The sequence below is a fragment of the Uloborus diversus genome, chromosome 4 (assembly GCF_026930045.1).
Source record: "Uloborus diversus isolate 005 chromosome 4, Udiv.v.3.1, whole genome shotgun sequence".
Classification (NCBI taxonomy): Eukaryota; Metazoa; Arthropoda; class Arachnida; order Araneae; family Uloboridae; genus Uloborus; species Uloborus diversus.
This window is the reverse complement of record NC_072734.1, coordinates 110,329,402-110,347,850: the sequence shown is the minus strand read 5'-3', so window position 1 is coordinate 110,347,850 and position 18,449 is coordinate 110,329,402. Positions and strand designations below refer to the sequence as shown.

Sequence of the window (18,449 nt, the reverse complement as noted above, 5' to 3'; positions counted from 1 at the left end):
ATAGAACCTTTTTTGTCGTCAATTGTGACTGCTGTATCTCAAGAAATAATGAACGGAATGAAAGAAAAATTTATCGGCAAATAGCCCTTAGTGGGTATAAGAGCTGATTTTATTTTGGTGTCAACAGCTAAAAAGGGGATAGCGCAATCACCCGTTCTTTTTTTCCATTGTGAGTGCCCTATCGCAAGAAGTAATGCTACGTTCTGGTTGAAATTTGGAATATATGTGAATCCATATGTAAACAGGCTTTGGTTTAATTTTAACGCCAATCGCTCCAAGAGGCGTTGATTTTTTTTTTTTTTTTTTGAATAAAAATAGCTTGATTAATGCAACAATAAGAAAGATATCGTAATCGATTGTCGTCTGCGTATTTCTCGTGATTTTAATTGTATGGAAATGATCGGAAATATTATCTCAGTGATTTAAAATTTTTAACTGTTGCCATCTTATGTTTGTTAACAAATAAAATATTTGTAATTAATTCAAGCAAGGCTTTTAAAATAACTTTCAATTTTCGCTCTTTGCTTTGCTTTTGCAATAATTCAGACATTGGGATGGTCGTCAAGTTTTTGCATGTGTAATTTTGTTTTTGTTGGGAATATTGCTTCCTCAAGCATGGGGAGGGATCAGAAAAAAAAAAGAAAAATATATAAGAAAGTTTCGTGATAGCCACAACATACTAGTTTCCGTAGTGCATTCAACAAAGTTTTCTTGAGAGTGGTTGTTCCTCATTCATTTATTTCTCTGTGCTCTAATTTTGATTTTTTTTTGTTTTTCGGCCTTCTCTATGAGAAGAAAATTTCTCACGCAGTTTTTGTTCATCTCCTTTTTTTAACAGGAGTTCTGAATTTTCTCTGCATTCCTTGTGTATTTAATTCTTTCTTAGTTTAGGCCCTCCCTTGAGAAACTTTTTCTCGTTAATATTTCACCTTTACTCGTTGCAACGAGGTGAAAATTCACTTCGAAGGTTGATCACCCTTCTGAATTATAGTGAAACAGTTTAATGCTTTACGCAAAACCTCGGAATCGAAGACTATGACAAAATATATATTATAAAGTATGACCACAAAGAGTTGAGCCTCCGCACCGCCTTGTTTTAGATTTGTTCATTTTCGTGGAAGTACGATACGGAAAGGACAGTTAAAGATTGGAATTTGAAAGTGCGTTATTGGTTCTAGAGCATTTTAATTTCATGCAGTCAAGGCAGATGTCTCATTGGTACAGGTCACATCCTACGTAAGTGGATGGGTCTTAATTTTACTTCTTTCAGTAGTCATTGGTTTACAACAACGCTTCTTGCAATTTATTGCAATTGAAACTTGCCGAGAGCAGGGTTACCGTAAAAATTGCAAAGCTTGGTACTTTTACTTTTTCGCCAACTTAACGCAGTTATTACTGCAAACTAAATTTTCAGGTCTAAATAATCACATAACGAAAATGTACTAGGAGTACATTTTTTTTTATATTCCCAAAATGTTGCTGAACTCGAAAATATGGCACGCGTCCTTTCTTCCTTCTCTACCTATTTCAAAGAATGGACTCGTTTTATCAAATGATTGACAATGGGCATTTGTTCGCGGTCGAACTATAACCTGTACTATGACCTTTTCATTTATAACCCCTTGTCAGACCATGCCTCCCGGTGTTATCAAGCATTACAATAATGAGTTTTAATTTCTTTTTTTTTTACATCCTACTCCCCATTATGGTGTCACCCTCGCCCCCCCCTCCTGTGGGAAACATCACCTATGCTGTGTCATGGGTGATATGGCGGATGAACATCAGGAAGAGGAAACAGAACGCTTCATTGTGTAATAGGTAAGAACGCCATGAAGGTAGGTTCTTACTGCTCGCGCGATTTCTCTGATCCTACCTATATATAGCGGAATCCTACCTATGATACTCAAATAAAGTGTTATCTGTCTACTTCCAGTTCATCCACCACCACCCCGTAGCGCAACTATATCTCGATCAACGTAAGTTAAGATTTCTGCTTATTTACTAAAATAAATTAATTGAAAGCAATTTGTGTTAACAGTTATAAACAAAGAAATCGAACTCAACTTCTGGAACAGGTTTTTGTTAGAAGCTTTAATTTTTCCAAAGTCGTTTTCGTAGACTCAAAAGGTCTGTCATAACGTTCAAGATTGCAATGAATTGTGAAATTGAGTCAAATCAACTGTCGTCTTCTTTTCCATTAGTTTTTGACACTGTCGACATTGCAACATTCGCTGTACATCTTGATTGTAAGAATGGATTCTGCAATTTGACTTACTCATCCATAATTTTGCTCTGCTTTTGTTTTGCTTTTATCATTGTTGTTTATGGCTCCGTAAATGTTTCGCAATTATTGAATTATTTTACTTATTTCTCCTCTAAACTTGCAGACACACTTGTATTTGAATAAATCGCACGAAGAACTGGATTTTTCAAATCTTTGAAGAAAGTGTATTATCATGTTCTGTTGGAATAAAACGATATCGGCTATGCATTTATCTTTCATTTTTCCATTTGCAGATAAAGAAATGTGGAAACTTACAATATACCTGCAATCATACTTGTCGCAATACGCGTATGCAACAACAAAGCAAGTTATCGGTAAGCTTCATTTTTATAACATTTCCAGCTGTAAATTTTTCCTTTGCGATTTATTTAAATTGATTCATCGTTAGCAACCTGTCTACTTGTAAAACTGCAACCTTACGACTCAGGGAGCTATTTAGCAATAAATAAATACCTTTGTGACGAGGAATAACAGGAAACATCCAACGTTGTTTAGCACAAGTAAACAGATTACTGAATACGCGTGTTTCGAGGTTTCAAGGAACCCCTTTTTTATCTCAAAGGTGTGAGTTTCTAAATTCAAAGAAATCAATTGAAAAGGGGATTCCTTGAAACCCCAAATCACGTGTATTCTGTAATCTGTTCATTTGTGCTAAACAACGTTGGATATTTCCTGTTATCAGGTTGCTATATGTTTTAAAAATTAGTAATAAGAGGAGAAAGTATATTATGTTTAAACTCAATCAATACATTTTAAATGATACAACAAAAGTTTGGTAACAGAAAGTAGTCTTTAAAAATCAAAACCTTAATAATGCAACAATGAGACACTGTTATCTGAATCAGTATTTCAACTCTCTGAAGTTTTAGAAACAAATCCCAATTAAAACTATTTTATGTTTGAACTCAGAAAATCAGTTTCAAATGACGCGATAAAAGTTTGGTAATGAAATGCAAAAAGTCACAACCTTTCTGATGCAGCAATGAGAATCTGTTATCTGGGATAATTCGAACTTCTCCGGCGCTTAAAATTTCTGTTTTGTTGGAACCTGGTACTACTCTCCGCCATATTATCTGAAATGCAAGAATAAAAAGAATTTAAAAAAATATATTTGACTTATTCCAAATGCCCGGGTGAGAAATATTTTCGTATATATTTCCACTTGAATTTTCTTTTCTTGTTTTTTTTTTTTTTTTTTTTTTTTTTTTTTTTTTTTAAAAGAAATAATACGTGTACGTTAAGATTAAAAAATCATTTCAGATAGTTGATGAATAGTTGACCTTATATTATGATACATAACGGAATATACAAAAATTAAATGCAAAAGTATAAAATTCTGAGAAGACAGTGCAAATATATACGTTAAAATGGATTGAGCAAGTTTTATGTTTAAAAACAGCCATTAAGTTGTAATTCAGATGATTTAATAAGTAAAAATATAAACTGTTAATACATTCTTAGGGGGAAAAATAAATAAAATTCTTGACAGGTTAACATTTTATGCTTGGTTTCATAGCAATTTTATTTGCGTGTAGAAGAATAGCGTGCTAAAGCTCTAAATAATTAATTAAAGGAAAAAATCATGACATTTATAAGGAAAACCCTGTGCTTTTAATAATAATAATTATACATAATAATAAAAATTACAAGTAATATTAAAATTATACTTTTGTTACTACTTTCTATATTAACATCAGTTAAGGTCAAAATGTTTCGGAGTCTAATGTTCAGCGTAACGCTTTTGAGCTGTTTATATAATCATCAATTGATTCAGATGAAGTAAGGCTACTTTTAATTAACATTTCTTTATTGAACATTTCATATTCTTACCGTGTAATTTTGTAGATTTTTTACAACGCAATCAATTAGTACAGCATCCCCAGCCACTGCCAGCAGGGGCTCTAGGGGTGTAGCTTCTAGAGTGGGAGCACCTGAAAAGATAATAATTGGCTAAAAATATGGATTACAAATTATAGCATTTGTGTAAACTTTCATTTTTCCTTCACATCTATATATTTTTACGATTTCAATAACTATATTTCTCATTTATTGAGTTATACTAAAACTGCTCTGTTTCATGTTATTCGTGTGGCAATTATTATTTAAGACATATCGACATACCAATAGGGCACATCAATTCAAATCAACAGTTTACAAAACTCTCAATACCCGACTTTCAAGAGTGTGTTAAGTAATATCCTTTTGTAAGGTGGGTGCGTCAAATGATATAATTATTTTAATAAGTTGTAGATCAGTGAAATTCAACCTTTTACACTTTGAGGAACACTTTGAGTTCTACTTAAAGGAACCTCTTGATCAAAAAGCAAAAAAAAAAAAAAAAAAAGACATTAATCCTACTCAAATTTGAAAAATGCACTGAAAATTCCTTGTGCACATTGGAAACACGTTTAGAACACTTAAATTCAGAAAATGCATTCCAGTTTCCTGAATGTGTTCTAAAATGTGTTCCGAATTTGCTCCGTAGAAAGAAAGTGTACCGAAATGAGCTCCGAATATGATCGAATGTGTCCTGCTTAGGGTATTTTTTTTTAAATTTAAACTTGAGGACATATTTGAGAATAGATTGAAGGCATATCTGAGAACAGTTTCGGGAGACATTTGAGCACACTTGTAAAGTTATATCTTTCTTTAGTTTGAATATACACTCATGTTCATGAAAATTGCAACACCAAGAAGGAATTATGCTAATGAACCGAAATTCACAGGAAATGTATTGCAGGGAAAGATATGCAAATGATTAGAATAACAAAGACGTCGCTCATGCGTAGACCGACAAACGCCCTCTGAACTGCAGTTTAGACTCTGTATATAAAGGACTGTAAAGGTTTTTCGAAATCAGTGTATGATTATCTGCCGATGGTAGATGTTTCTCTAGTACTCAATATGCCGCGTCCAAAACACAGGGAGTCATTCGAACGAGTAACGGAGTTCTAATGGGGCTGCAAGATCAGCATGCATGAGGGTGAATTTACGTATAGAGATTTCAGTGCCCGCACAGGGCGTAATGCCTTAACTGCGACGCGTATTGGTAAAAGATGGACAGAGGACGATGAAATTAGCCGAAGGTTCGTATCAGCCCACGCAACCGAACGCAACCCACTTGTTTGACGATATGATAAAAATATCATTCAGCAAAATTTGGAGAGTTCCATTAGGCGAATTATCATCATTCGCGGAAATTTGGAGTTCCCTTCGGGCGATTGAGAGTTTCCACCCTGATAAAATTTGAATTTCGGGACGCACCTGAAAAGATCCCACATTTGGGAAGTTAGGAGACTTCTTTTTAGCAGCCCCCCCCCCCCCTACCTTTTTTGTTTCAAGATTTTGGAAGCAATGAAATTCTAAAATGAGTGCGATTATTAACTCAACTAAAAATTAATTGCTTTCTTTTTTCAATGAGTTCCGAAAGATGTATACACTTTCAAACTCAGGAACAAGTTACTACATCTGAACTCTTTGATAAATTTAGAAATTGAAACAACAGTCATTTTTTTTAAATTCAAAATATTTTTTATTTTTGAAGTTAGGGAGGAGCTGCCCAGCCTTGCCCCCTCTGGATACGCCCATGCGTAAAGCTGGCTATCGCCATCCCTATCGAACGAATATTGTGAAGCGCTAACTCTTTCATTTTAAGCAATCTTTAACAGCTGGCAACCCCCACTTGCGGCCATTTTTGCATAGACAACCTTAATTTATCACGTTCAGAAAAAAATAGCTTTAATTTGATATATAAATGATGACTATACTTTATGAGTGCATAAATGTGCACCAATAGTACCCGTTTATAAGTGGCTGCGAATAGGCCAGTTGCGCAATGGCAATCATAACTTTTCAAGTTTTTTAGGTATATTTCTTTGAAGTAGGGTACAGTTTATTTCAATAGCAAATGCGTCATTTTTATCCCAATATGTCAAACAATATTAATTTAATAAAAAATACTTGCGGGCACTTCTTGCTAGGCAACCTAGCCAAAACACATTGCCCCTTTCATATTGTAATATAAAAATTTGATTTTGACTTTATACTCGATGAGTGCAGTAATTCTGCAGCCGGATCTCGTACTGTATTACTCGAAAAAAGAAATAAACATTATCAACTTCGTAGCACAAGGTATGAGAGCCACACAATACTTCCTTTAAGCAAAGCGGGTTTAAAGCAGGGTTGCGGAATTGGATTGATTTTGGGGTAAAGGAGTTGGTTTCGGAGTCGATTATTTGACCTCGGAGTCCACCTCTCCCAGTACTACGGAATCGGAGTCGTAGAGTTAGAGTTAAACTGACTTGGGGGGGGGGAGGAACCGGAGTTGCTGGTTGTAAAATTCCGAATCCGCAGCCCTGGTTTTAAGACCAGCGGTATTTTGATCGTTTGCACCTACCGCCATTTGGTTAGTATTAGAGATGTAAAATTTCCGGAAATTTTGAAGTGGTGGAAAAAAAAACCGTTTTTTTACCGGGTTTTTTCGGGAAAAATAAAAAAAAATGGAAAATTTGATTTTTTTATGAACAAAATTTGGGTTTCTTAATAGCTCTGTGTTTCTTAGAACATATGAAGAGTTAACCATTAAAAAATATATGCTACCCACACATCTTCTTTTTCTGCTTGACAGAAATACACATAAAGGTAAGATTAATTAGAAAAAGAAAAAAACTTTTTTTTTTTATAACTGAGAGCTTTCATGGTCAAACACCAGAAATAAGTCAAGTCGTCGTTCAACCAATAATATTGGGTAATGTGTGTCTAATCATAACAATTACATTTTCTATTTTAGATTGCCTTTGAAACTTGAAATATTAATTGAAATTTTCGACTTTCAAACATGATTGATATTTTTTTTTTGAAAGAAAAATAATACAGTGTAACTTTACTGTCTAAAATGAAAGCTATTGAGTTTTGATTTTTTCTAATCCAGTCTAAGTTCAAATGAAAACTAAATTGGTTTTCTTAAACTGAACCAAAACTTAAACTGGAGTTTTAGTTTATTCATATGGCCCTGCTAAGCACAGTAGTAAAAGTAGTCATATCAGCACTTTTGAACGAAACTGAGTTATTATAACCAAGCTGTTCTCTGTTTCGTATTTTACTTGATAAATAAAATGTTTAAGGGTCATTTGGTCAAGAACTGTTTTTTTGAAAAATTCTTTAAAAAAAAGACATCTGAATCAAATATATGGAAGAGTCAAACTTTAAAACACAGTATCTCAGCATGAGCCCTACTGTAGATTCCACTTTTTTGCTTAGCACGGCAGTATACAGGGTGCCGCAAAAAATGTCGGACAAAAATTGTATCATCGAATGGAAGAAAGGCAATTTCATTTTAATGAGTGCCTTATTTATTTTTGTCTCCCACTTTATTAGAAAATAATTTACAATATATTTCTATGTATTGTTTTTCGGTTTTCTTACAATTTTAAGCAAAATAACTACTACTTTGTGCCCGATAAGTGTGACTAAGCGAAAAAACAGCTGAAACAGAAGTTTTACGAGTTCCAAAAAGTTCAGGCATTTGTATGACTACACAAATATGCCAGAAACGTCTGAGACGGGCTTCAAGATCACGCTGAAGAGATATCTTTCACTGATTTACCGTTCAACCAGCTCATATCACCCAAAACAATAAGATTTGGTCTGTAGACACGCCAAGTACCTTAGAAAATGTTAAATATCGCCAAAATTCGAAGTCAGGCTTGATCTGTGATGGAATCAGCACAAGCAACAAAAAAATCTCTAGTTTTTTGTGGATGAGGGCCGTAAAATGAATCAAAAAGTGAACTAGAAGGACATTTTAGAAATTATTGTACTTTTGTGGGCCTAAGAGCACGTCAGCAATCTAGACTGAACATTTTCCTTAAACTCCACACTGATTCAAATGGCCGAAAAGACAAGAGTGGTGTAAGGCACATTGTTTTTGACATGGTATCATCTTTTGAGTGGACGCTCTACCCGCTAGACCTCAATCCCATTTATTACACTGTATGGCCTATTTTAGAGTCAAAAGTCTACCCTAAACTACACATAAGTTTGAACTCCCTAAACCAATTGCTTTATAGGGAATAGGATTGATTAAAGGACTTGGTGCTCTTGAATGAAAATTTTATTAAGCAGTTGAATCTCTGTATTACTGCAAAAGGCTGCCAGTTTGAAAACAATTAAGTTTGTTGATTGTTAAAGCTCTTCTCATATTATTATTTTTTTTTGTTTTGTTAATTTATTAATTTTTAATAAAGTTTCATGGAAGATTGCTTGCCCGGTTTTTTTTCTGCCACATCCTGTACATTTGGTTCACACAGTCAGCAGAAACATAATTTTGTGATTAAAGTTATGCTTGTTTGTTTTATGAAGAAGGAAAATAAATTCTTCGCTAAGGATATTGGTTTAAGCTTTTTATGCAAAAAGTATTATTAAACGTTTTTTGATTCATATGCAAATCATATTATCATACAACAACTGGCATTAAAGTTACAGTATTTTAACATACAGGGGGGGGGGAGGGAATTGCATCAGAATTTAAGTGTGAGAAATTTGTAATCACTTTTTGCTGAAAATTTCAGTTAAAATTTCCTGAAAAGTTGAAAAAATTCATTTTTTCAATTTTTCCGCAGTGGAAATAAACCCCTTCGGAAAAATACGGTTTTTTTTCCGTTTTTTTCGGAAATTTTCCGTTTTTTTTCCCGACCATTTTCATCCCTAGTTAGTATAAAAACAGGAAATGATTCAGCTTTTCGCATGCGCGAATTCCTCATTCTTTGCTCTTTTCTGACCTCTTTTCCGGTCAAGCAGTGTGGCGATAACAGGTGTTATTCAAACGCAAACATCATCATTTAGTTAATAATATATTGTAAAATATGTTAATGTCTGGTTTAGTGAAGATGGTGAAGATGCTAGAGAAAAGGCGGGCAAGTTTCAAAAAAAAAAAGTAAAAGAGAATGAATGAGTGCAGAAATGAAATTAGCCGAAATAGTTTTTAAAGGATATAAATATTATGTCTTGAATACTTGAAATCGCAGCGAGTGAAAGAGCTTAATCCTGATTAAAGTCATAACTTTCATATAATTATCTTTATAACTCTTTAATGGGTAGTTAGTTATGTTTAAAAGCAGCGTTAAATCCAAGTTTGAAAGAAAGAAAGAAAAAAAAACAGACATAGAGAGAAACTATAAGGAAGCATCAATGACCTATTTATGCATCCGTGCAACAAGTAAAAGTAAACACAACACTATTTTTAATGCGTAGAACAATTAATAAATTTCCTGTATAATATTGTTTTTAAGTGTTGTAAAATGAAGAACCTTAAATATGTTGAAGTCATCTTGAATCTTAAATATCTTGAAGTCATCTTGAATCTTAAATATCTTGACTCACTGCACAAGAGGAGTTCGTAATAACTCCTCCGGTCTATGAAGGAAGCGTTAAAAAAAAAAAAAAGTTTGAATTTTGACATCTTGAATTCAAATTACGTATTTCGCAATCACGAGTGTGTGTATGTAGGCGTGTGTGTTTGTGTGGGGGGTTATGTGTTTGTGTGTACGGGTTATGTGTATGTGTGTGTGTATGAATGTGTGTGTATGAATGTGTGTGTATGAATGTGTGTGTGGGGGGGGTATGTGTATGTGTGTGTAGGCATATGTGTTTGTGTCTGTGTGCATGCATGAATGTGTGGGTAGTTGTGTATGTGTGTGTGTATGTTTTTGTGTGTGTATGTGTTTGTGTGTGTGTGTGTGTGTAGGTGTAGTTGTGTATGTATGCGCGTGTGTGTAGGACATGGATGCAACCTGGAAACGGCTTTCGCTAGAGGTGCAGCATCGTGAGGAGCCCGTCGACAGTGATGGTGCGGAGGGTGGCGGTGGGAAAAATCAAAGGAACTCCCAAAACAGTCAAGTGAGAACAATAAGCAATCGTGATTGCTCAAAAAAAGAAACATTTTGGATTAGCAGTGAAATCCTGTTGAATAAATTGCATACTAATTGGAATTTGATACTAATTGGAAAAATACCCGAAATGTTTCCTCATCCAAGGAAAAACTCACTTTTTTTAAAAAAAAAATTGTGTCTGACCAAGAAGGTGGTATTTGGATTGAAAAAAGGATTCGTGAAATTGTGACAGTTTGCGACAAGGGGAGGAAGGGGTTGTCAATAAGTGTGACATCACACTTATATAGTTCTTATGCATTTTTCATAATGACGTGTGGCAAAATGGGAGTGTTAAGGCGCAGTGTGAAGTTTTGTGACACGAAGAAGGGGGGTCAAATTTGGTGGAAAAAATTGCTGCATCATTTATAGACAGCCCTTTTTTTCTTTCGTTTTGCCAAAAAAAAAAGAGCTTTTATTCCTATTGTTCTACATAATCGGGCATGGGAGAAATATCTAAATGCCATTTTCACGACCCTGAGTTTCGAAAGCGGTCGAAAATGCTTCACCTTGAAGACAGAACAGGTTGCTGATGATTCTTTCTTCACGTGTAGTTTCCAGTTTGGAAACATATCAGCTCAGTTTACCATGACGGGAACAATTATTATTTTTGTTACCCTTCCATTACGCTATCGTCAACACCTTCGGTGTTTTTCCCTCTTTGCCTCTATTTCCAGGGAGGAAGTATTGAGGGAAAATTACGTAAGTCTTCGGAGACTTCTTTGCTCTTTTGTGTGTGAGCGCGTGATTTTGAATACTGATGTGATTTTTAAATGATCGTTGAAGGAAAAGCAAAGAATAGTGTCCGAATCATTAACGAAACATTTGCATGCAAGGTAACTTCTGTGCAAGTAAGCTGCCTTTTTATGATGGCTGTTTGAGATTCTTTTAGAGTAAACACATCATTATTTAAAGATGTGTGATAAGTTTTATAGCCTCTAAATATTAGAGGATAGGAAGTTTCATATAAAATATGCTGATGTTTAAAATTTTCATTCTCTCAAAGTTTCCATCATATTTCAGACAAGCAAATGTTATGCAAGATTTAAGAAGCCCACATATATTCACAAAACTACGTAGCTCTCTAAAACAACAATTAACTTCTTTACTTTTATTCTGAAAACATAGGTAGCAGTGGTGCCCAGCCTACGGTCCGCAAAGCTGACCCGTGTGGTATGCTGTTTTGTTCAATTACAAATCAAAAACCGAGATAAGTCACTGAGTCCCAAGTTTGGGGATTTTGGTCTCATTTTGGATGGATTAGCCGGTATAACTTGGATTAACCTGTTCAGAATGGGTATCTGGAATTTTTTTTTTTACACAAACAATTTTTTTTTTACAAATAATAATTTTGAAGTTACAGGATACACACATAAACAGAAACATAGTTCTAAAACATATGATACATAACATATAATTCTAAATAATACGAAAAAAAAATAATAATACAAGCTCTACTTAGAAGAACAAGAAAAGGATATGTAAATGAAATACAACATGTTTAATTCTAACTTATTATATTGATAAAATTAATATACATGTATTAAAACTTTTATTTATGTGCCTTGACATCGGCGGACCGACACCGGTCCACAGAAAATATGACCGAACCTTAAAGATGTTTTTTCTCATCCGCGTTAAAAAAACAAATTCCTTACAAAAAAAAAAAAAAAAAAAAAAAAAACTATTATAATAATCTGATATAACATCATTTGCGTGAATTTTGTGATAAATTTCCGTAGCTTTCTATCTGTTTTCAGCAATATTTATTTCTTATGTAAAATTATATTACAATAATTATTTATTTTATTTATAACATTTAAATATTTTTTAACAGATATTTAGCACCAAGTAAAGTTTTATTTATATATTCATTAATTTATTTATTATTATTATTATTATGCAAAAAGAAGAAAAATCCCCAGCTGTTTGGAAAAAATTTTCACAAGTGCATAACGTTCTCCAAGTCGATTTCGTTTTCAAAAAAAAAAAAAAGTAAGACGAAGAAGAAGAAGATTAGAAAGGGAAAAAAGAAAAGAAAATGGGGGGGGGGGGAATCGGTACAAAAAATCACCTGTTTTTTACTGTCTGCAAATGAAAGGTTTTTTTTTCTGCAAAAAAAAAAAAAGAAAGAAAAAAAAGAAAAAGAAAGAAAGAAAAACATCACTGGTTCGCAATTTCTATACAGGTCTGCGGATCAGAAAAGGTTATGAAACACTGACCTAGAAGTTACTACGGAATAAATTGTAGTATGAAACAAAAAAAAAAAAAAAAAAAAAACAAAACAAAGAATTAACTAAAATTAAAAATGAAAAAAAAAAAAAAATAAAACCTCCGACTGAATCGGAAATGTAGAACCAAAAGGGAAAAACTGAAAATCCTTTAAAAAGCCTTATATTATTAAAAATCAATTACAAGACTGGTAACGGATAAAAATTTTAAATTATATTTGTGTTTTCTTTATAATTGTGTTTTCTTTCGTTGTCGGCCAACAATGAATTCGGTTACCAATTGCGTGAATAAAAGCTTATCCATATTTAAAATTTGCTTTAAAAAACGTTATAATTCGAATCCTATATAACATGGAAGTTCCAAACACATTCTATCAGACATAGAAAAAATTACTCTTTATTTTGGCACCAAATTTTTAAATATGTTTTCACTGCGAAAATCGCAAAAAACCTTTTAGCGGTTTTTAATTAATATCTTCTTAAATTAATGTCATCAAAAGATGCAACTTAGCTAAGAACACACTCGATCAACTCTCCTTTCGAATAAAATTCTTTTTTTTCAAAATCGGTCCGTCCGTTTAGGCGCTAGATTTCCACAGACAGATACACACACACACACACACACACACACACACACACACACACACACACACACACACACACACACACACACACAGAGAAACACACACACACAGAGAGAGAGAAACACACCACACAGAAACACACACAGATACACACACACATAGATACACAGACATGTCAAACTTATAAACCTTCCTTTGTATGTCGGAGGTTAAAAATGTCACTGATAGAAAAAAAAAAAAAAAGGAAAAATAAGTACGAGAATCCAAGACCTAGAATAGAAAGGGACAAAACACTTGCATTCTTAAAAAGAAAATCAAATGTTTTCTTACTTTGTACTTTAATCGTGCAACAGGTAACAAAGCAGAAGAAAATGAACAAAATTCTAGAACCATTTGCTGATGGGAATTCCATACAGGCGTTTCTCCAAACACTTTCAGTGAAGTATAGCCATCTGAAAGAAGAAGAAAAAGGTATTTCAAAGGATCATTCACAAATAAAAGTAATGATGATCATGAAAACGAAATGATGCTTTCTTGCGCTATGGTAATAAAAATGGCTTATTCATTTATTGGATACATCTGCTCCTTTTGTTTTCAAACGAAAATACCTTATTACATTCGATAATACATAGTTTACAGAACTTTAAGAATGGGGCTATTAAAATATTTTACAATGTTTTCAACCTAAGATAGTGATTGCTAGGAAATGACATTTTATTGTTATTTTTAAAATTTAGTACTGTCTTTCTTTTTCCATTTTTTACTCCCTTTTTCAAAAAAGGAAGTACTGTATTCGCGAAAAAAATTTCACTGACAAATCGACCTTAATTTCCATTTTGCTCACCCCCGAATGAATGTCGAGTTTTTCTTTTGACTCGACCACACGTGGATAAGTGCCTAAGAACGTATAGACACGCGAAATATCCATTTTGACAATTCCCGAGTTAGTTACAACGAGTTTTCTCGTGATGTCGGTATGTACGTATGTATGTATGTGTGTATGTGTGTATGTGTGTATGTGCGTATGTGTGTCGCATAACTCAAGAACGGTATGTCCTAGAAAGTTGAAATTTGGTACGTAGACTCCTAGTGGGGTCTAGTTATGCACCTCTCCTTTTGGTTGCATTCGGATTTTTCTAAAGGGGCTTTTGCCCTTTTTGGGGGGAAATCGTTGTTAATTTCGAAGGAAACTCAAGTGGTGTTATAATTTGGCAGACACTTGGCGATATATCGCCAGTCTTTAGGTCGCCAAGTTTTGTCGCCAACTTGGCAACAAATTTGGCGATTTGTTTATATAATCTGTTTCAATTTGGCCACTGTTGGTGATATTTAGAGAGTAAACTATTGAATCACATTAAAATTGCCAGTAATGGGGAAATGACATTAAAGTGGAGTAAAAGGAAGTCATGTAATGCACACTTCAGCTCGTTTTTGCTTTTAGTTTTATATCTGTTTTGCTCTTTACAGAAGCTGTACACCTACATAGCAACGCTTACTATAACACAAGTTACGACTGTGCACGAAGGTCAGTACTTTTGCTACGCAGAAAACGTCGTAATGCGGTGCCTTAATGCGTAGCGTCGTAATGCGTAGCCTTAACAATGCTGCCAGGTTAGGATTGCCCCGACTAGTTTTTTTTTTTTTTTGCTCTCAACAGACTGATAAAGTTTTCGTTTGTTGAAAATTCCGCACTTCATTCTTTTTCATGTTTTGGCACGCTTTGTTTGTTACAATTTTTTCAAGTTTTCCTTGAATTATTTAAACGCATTATAAAATAAAGTAGCGTTTCCAAGTGGTTAAAGGGGCGGTGGGTTGCTTATTTAGTTTATATAAATTTTAGCATCACATACATTTTTCAACAGTGAAAAGAATGATTAACATTTTTTACGCCACAAAACTTTTGTTTTTTGAAATGGTCGTAAAGAAATGATTTTGTACCAATTCAAAAATTTATCTTCATAAAAGCTGATGGATGAAACTAAAAAAACGTTGACACACACACACAAAAAAAGGCAATTTTTTCTTTAGATCTCGGAGTTTTCATTTTTGATGAGGACTACAACCTCAGTGTTTCGCCTTTCTTACATATGGCACATTTTTACTCCAACAAGGTGACTTAATATACAAATAGCTAACTCATATTCTTTATTAATAATAAAGCTAAAAGTTTGGATGTCTGGATCTCTGTGACGCGCATAGTGCCTACAACATTCGGCAGGTTTTCATGACATTTGGTACAATATTATTTTGTGACTTGGGAGTGTGCACCTCGAAGCGATTTTCCAAAAAATTCAATTTTGTTCTTTTTCTATTCCAATTTTAAGAACATTTTACCGAGCAAATTATCATAACATGCTCCTGTAAATCACCATAACATGGGCGAGAAAAATACCATAACGTGGGCGAGCAAATTAACATTTATTTATCTGTTTATTTAAACCCCACCAATCACCAAAGTACCAAGCCTTTGAGGGTTTAATCGGATGTTGTGATTGAGGGGAACAGAACAGGTAACCAGCGACCAAGCACTCGCTTGAAAAATTTTGATGTATACTCATACATAATAAATACATAAACACATACAAAAACATATAACATTTAAAAACACAGTAATCAAGTGAAATAGAATTGGGAAAAATCTAGTTGACTAGAAATGCAACAACAAATACAAATAAATGACAAATTAACAGAGCAAATTGGCGATAAATTCATCATCCACTATTTGTAAGTATACAGGCGAACCAAATGACCTTTTAACTTTCTACTACGAGCAAAGCCGTGCGGGGTACCACTAGTTAAGTAATAAAATCCAAGGAATATAGCAAAAAATATACATAAAACAGTCCCTAGGGAAATATGGACCTTAATTCTAAAAACAAAGGAACATAATGAGACTTTAATCTTAACTTTTAAAGATTAAAATTAATAATGCACAGTTAATCGTTTATCTGTCATTTAAACGATTTATTTCTGATCGACCAGTTTTAACAGATTAATCGGCTGAAAAATTATAAGTTTTTAAATGAAAATTACTACTTATGCGTAAAAAAAGTAACAATGGGTGTTCTAAAAGAATTTTACTCGATTAATCGAGTGAAAAATTCTCCTTTTTTATTAAAATATTCTTTTGCTTAGAACAATTATGTGTATGCTGAAAGATTTTAGCCGATTAATAGGCTGAAAAATTATTTTGTAATTGAACTTATTTTTGCTCATAACAAGAAACTATGCTAAATGAATGTATTACACCTAACCAATAGTTTCAAACAGCCATCGTGCTTCTATTTGATTCAAATCTTACACGTTATCATGGTGGGGGTGTGAAATACATGTTCATTTTTTTAGAGAGAAAAAATACAAATGAATAAAAGAGGTACCAGGGAAAATTCAAAATGAAATCGGAATTTCATAGGAAAAATAGAAAAGAATGGAGACCAAATTTTTAAAAACGAGCTTTTAAGAACTTGAAACTAAAAAAAGGACTTTTAGAGGGAAAAGGGCCTTTTTGGAAGTCGAGAAAAGAAAGAATCTTCGGGGAGTGCTGAATATTATTTAAAACGGCTTTTTTTTTTCTATATGGTATACAAATGATGTTAGGCTTTGAGGGGGATCGTAAAAGTGTGACAGTTTGTGACACGGGGAGGGAGGAGGTAACAAGAATTGTAGCATCACGAATGTTTTTCAAAAATATGCTTATGAAAAATAGAGTGACATGTGACAAGGCGGGTAAGGTGAAGTTTGACATTGTGACAAAAGGGAGGGGGGAGGAGGAAAGAGTCCAAAATGATGGAAAAAAGTGTGACATCATTTTTGGACAGCCGATTGTTGAAAAGCTTTCGTAATGTAAAAAAAAAAAAAAAAAAGTGTTTTAAGGAACTACCCGGAATGCTGTTGTCTGGGAATTAACCCCGTGTGACTCAAAAAAGCAACAACACTAAATAAATTCATCTTGACACTTTACTTTCATAGCTCTGAAAAGGATGTATTGGCTCTCTAACGTATAATATACCCGTAAAATTCGAAATCAGATTGCAGATGCTTTCTTTCACGGCAAATAATATTTTCCTACCCCTTTATTCATGAGCTTAAGCCTACATCTATTGTTAGCTACATTTTGTTCACTGAAATATTTCACACTGGTATGAAGTTGTTTGTTTTTTATGATTCATACTTAACTGATTTTATGATGTAAGTGAAAATGATTGCGACTTTTATGTATACTTTTCTCAGGTGTGAGCGCGAGAAATTTAGACGATAGTTCTGACAGGAAAATTTTATGCTGAATTATTTTTAGAAGTAATAGTGCAATGCCCAGAAGTTCCCACATAGTAGTGGAATATTCAATGCTCATTGGAATATTAAGTTTTGGATGATTTGTATGATTATATGCTTTTTGTGAACGATTCTATGCGTATTGGAATATTCTAGACTTTTTCAATGGATTAATATACAGTTTATATAACATAAAAGAAATTTTAGGTATTCAAAGAGTTTGGTTTTGTATTGTATGTATGTAAAACAGCAATCGTAATTTAGAAGTAGTTTCCTGTTTGGTGGTGTCCAATCGAAAAGTTTATAACGCACAGTAGACTACATTTGAAGACATTTCGAGTAGAAGTAGCACTGTGCTTTCTTACTAAATTCTTTTTCGCTAAACTGTATGATTATAAAATATTCTTGTTGGTAAAACAGGATAATTCGGAACACCTGTCAAAAATTGCATGGAGGTCAGGCAGATAGTAATAAACAAGAATCATACAGAAACATAGGGTCGCATGCGCAATCCAGACACACAAGAGGGCGCTGAATGTATTGACAAGAGATGAAATGGAGGGAGTGAAGATTTTCATTCATGAAATCAAGGCCCCAAGTCACGCGACAGATTAAAGCAAAGCATTGGAAGAAATCAGGTTTCTTTCATTTGTTTCACGCATAACGTGCCAACCATTCGTCGCTGTTGAGTCACGTGACTTGGGGTCTTTGAGTCAGCTTTTGCTAAGACATGATTGAACTTGCTCCCTCCATTTTAATTCCTGCTCTAAGGCTGAATGTCGGGAAGATAGCTGGCCAGGATGAATGTTGGTACTTTAAATGTTCTTGCAAACGTATCTGGTGTACAAATACATTTTAAAGGATTTTCAAGAGATGGCCTCACTAGTATTAAATTGAAACGGACAATGCTGCAACTAATTTCATTTTATAACCACATCGTTAGGCTTTCATTTTCAGTATGAGACATTTTGCTGAAGTAGAAAGAACCTATTTTTGTGGGCTCTGAATATGTCAACTATTGTGCCAACAAGACACATTTTGCGGGAAAGTTTAATTTTCTGCTTTCGTTTGAAGAAAAGTGCATCTGAAGGCCATCGAGTTCTGCCAGAAGCTTACGGGAACATGCTTCATTGACTTCCACATGTGAAGTTTA

General features: G+C 33.8%; 1 protein-coding gene across 2 annotated transcripts in view; it reads right to left on the bottom strand.

Moving 5' to 3' along the window:
• Nucleotides 1-18,449, bottom strand: part of LOC129221355 (Ig-like and fibronectin type-III domain-containing protein 1) — a 159,725-nt gene that overhangs the window by 85,092 nt on the left and 56,184 nt on the right. For both annotated transcript variants that reach the window (XR_008580499.1, XM_054855826.1), the window contains exons 2-4: nucleotides 13,355-13,476; nucleotides 4,115-4,215; nucleotides 3,252-3,357 (exon numbers count right to left, since the gene is read on the bottom strand). Coding sequence is in view for 1 of the 2 variants with exons in the window: in XM_054855826.1 (XP_054711801.1) it covers nucleotides 3,252-3,357; nucleotides 4,115-4,215; nucleotides 13,355-13,436 (289 nt within the window). In the remaining variant the exon portion in view is untranslated. The remainder of the gene's footprint in view (nucleotides 1-3,251; nucleotides 3,358-4,114; nucleotides 4,216-13,354; nucleotides 13,477-18,449) is intronic.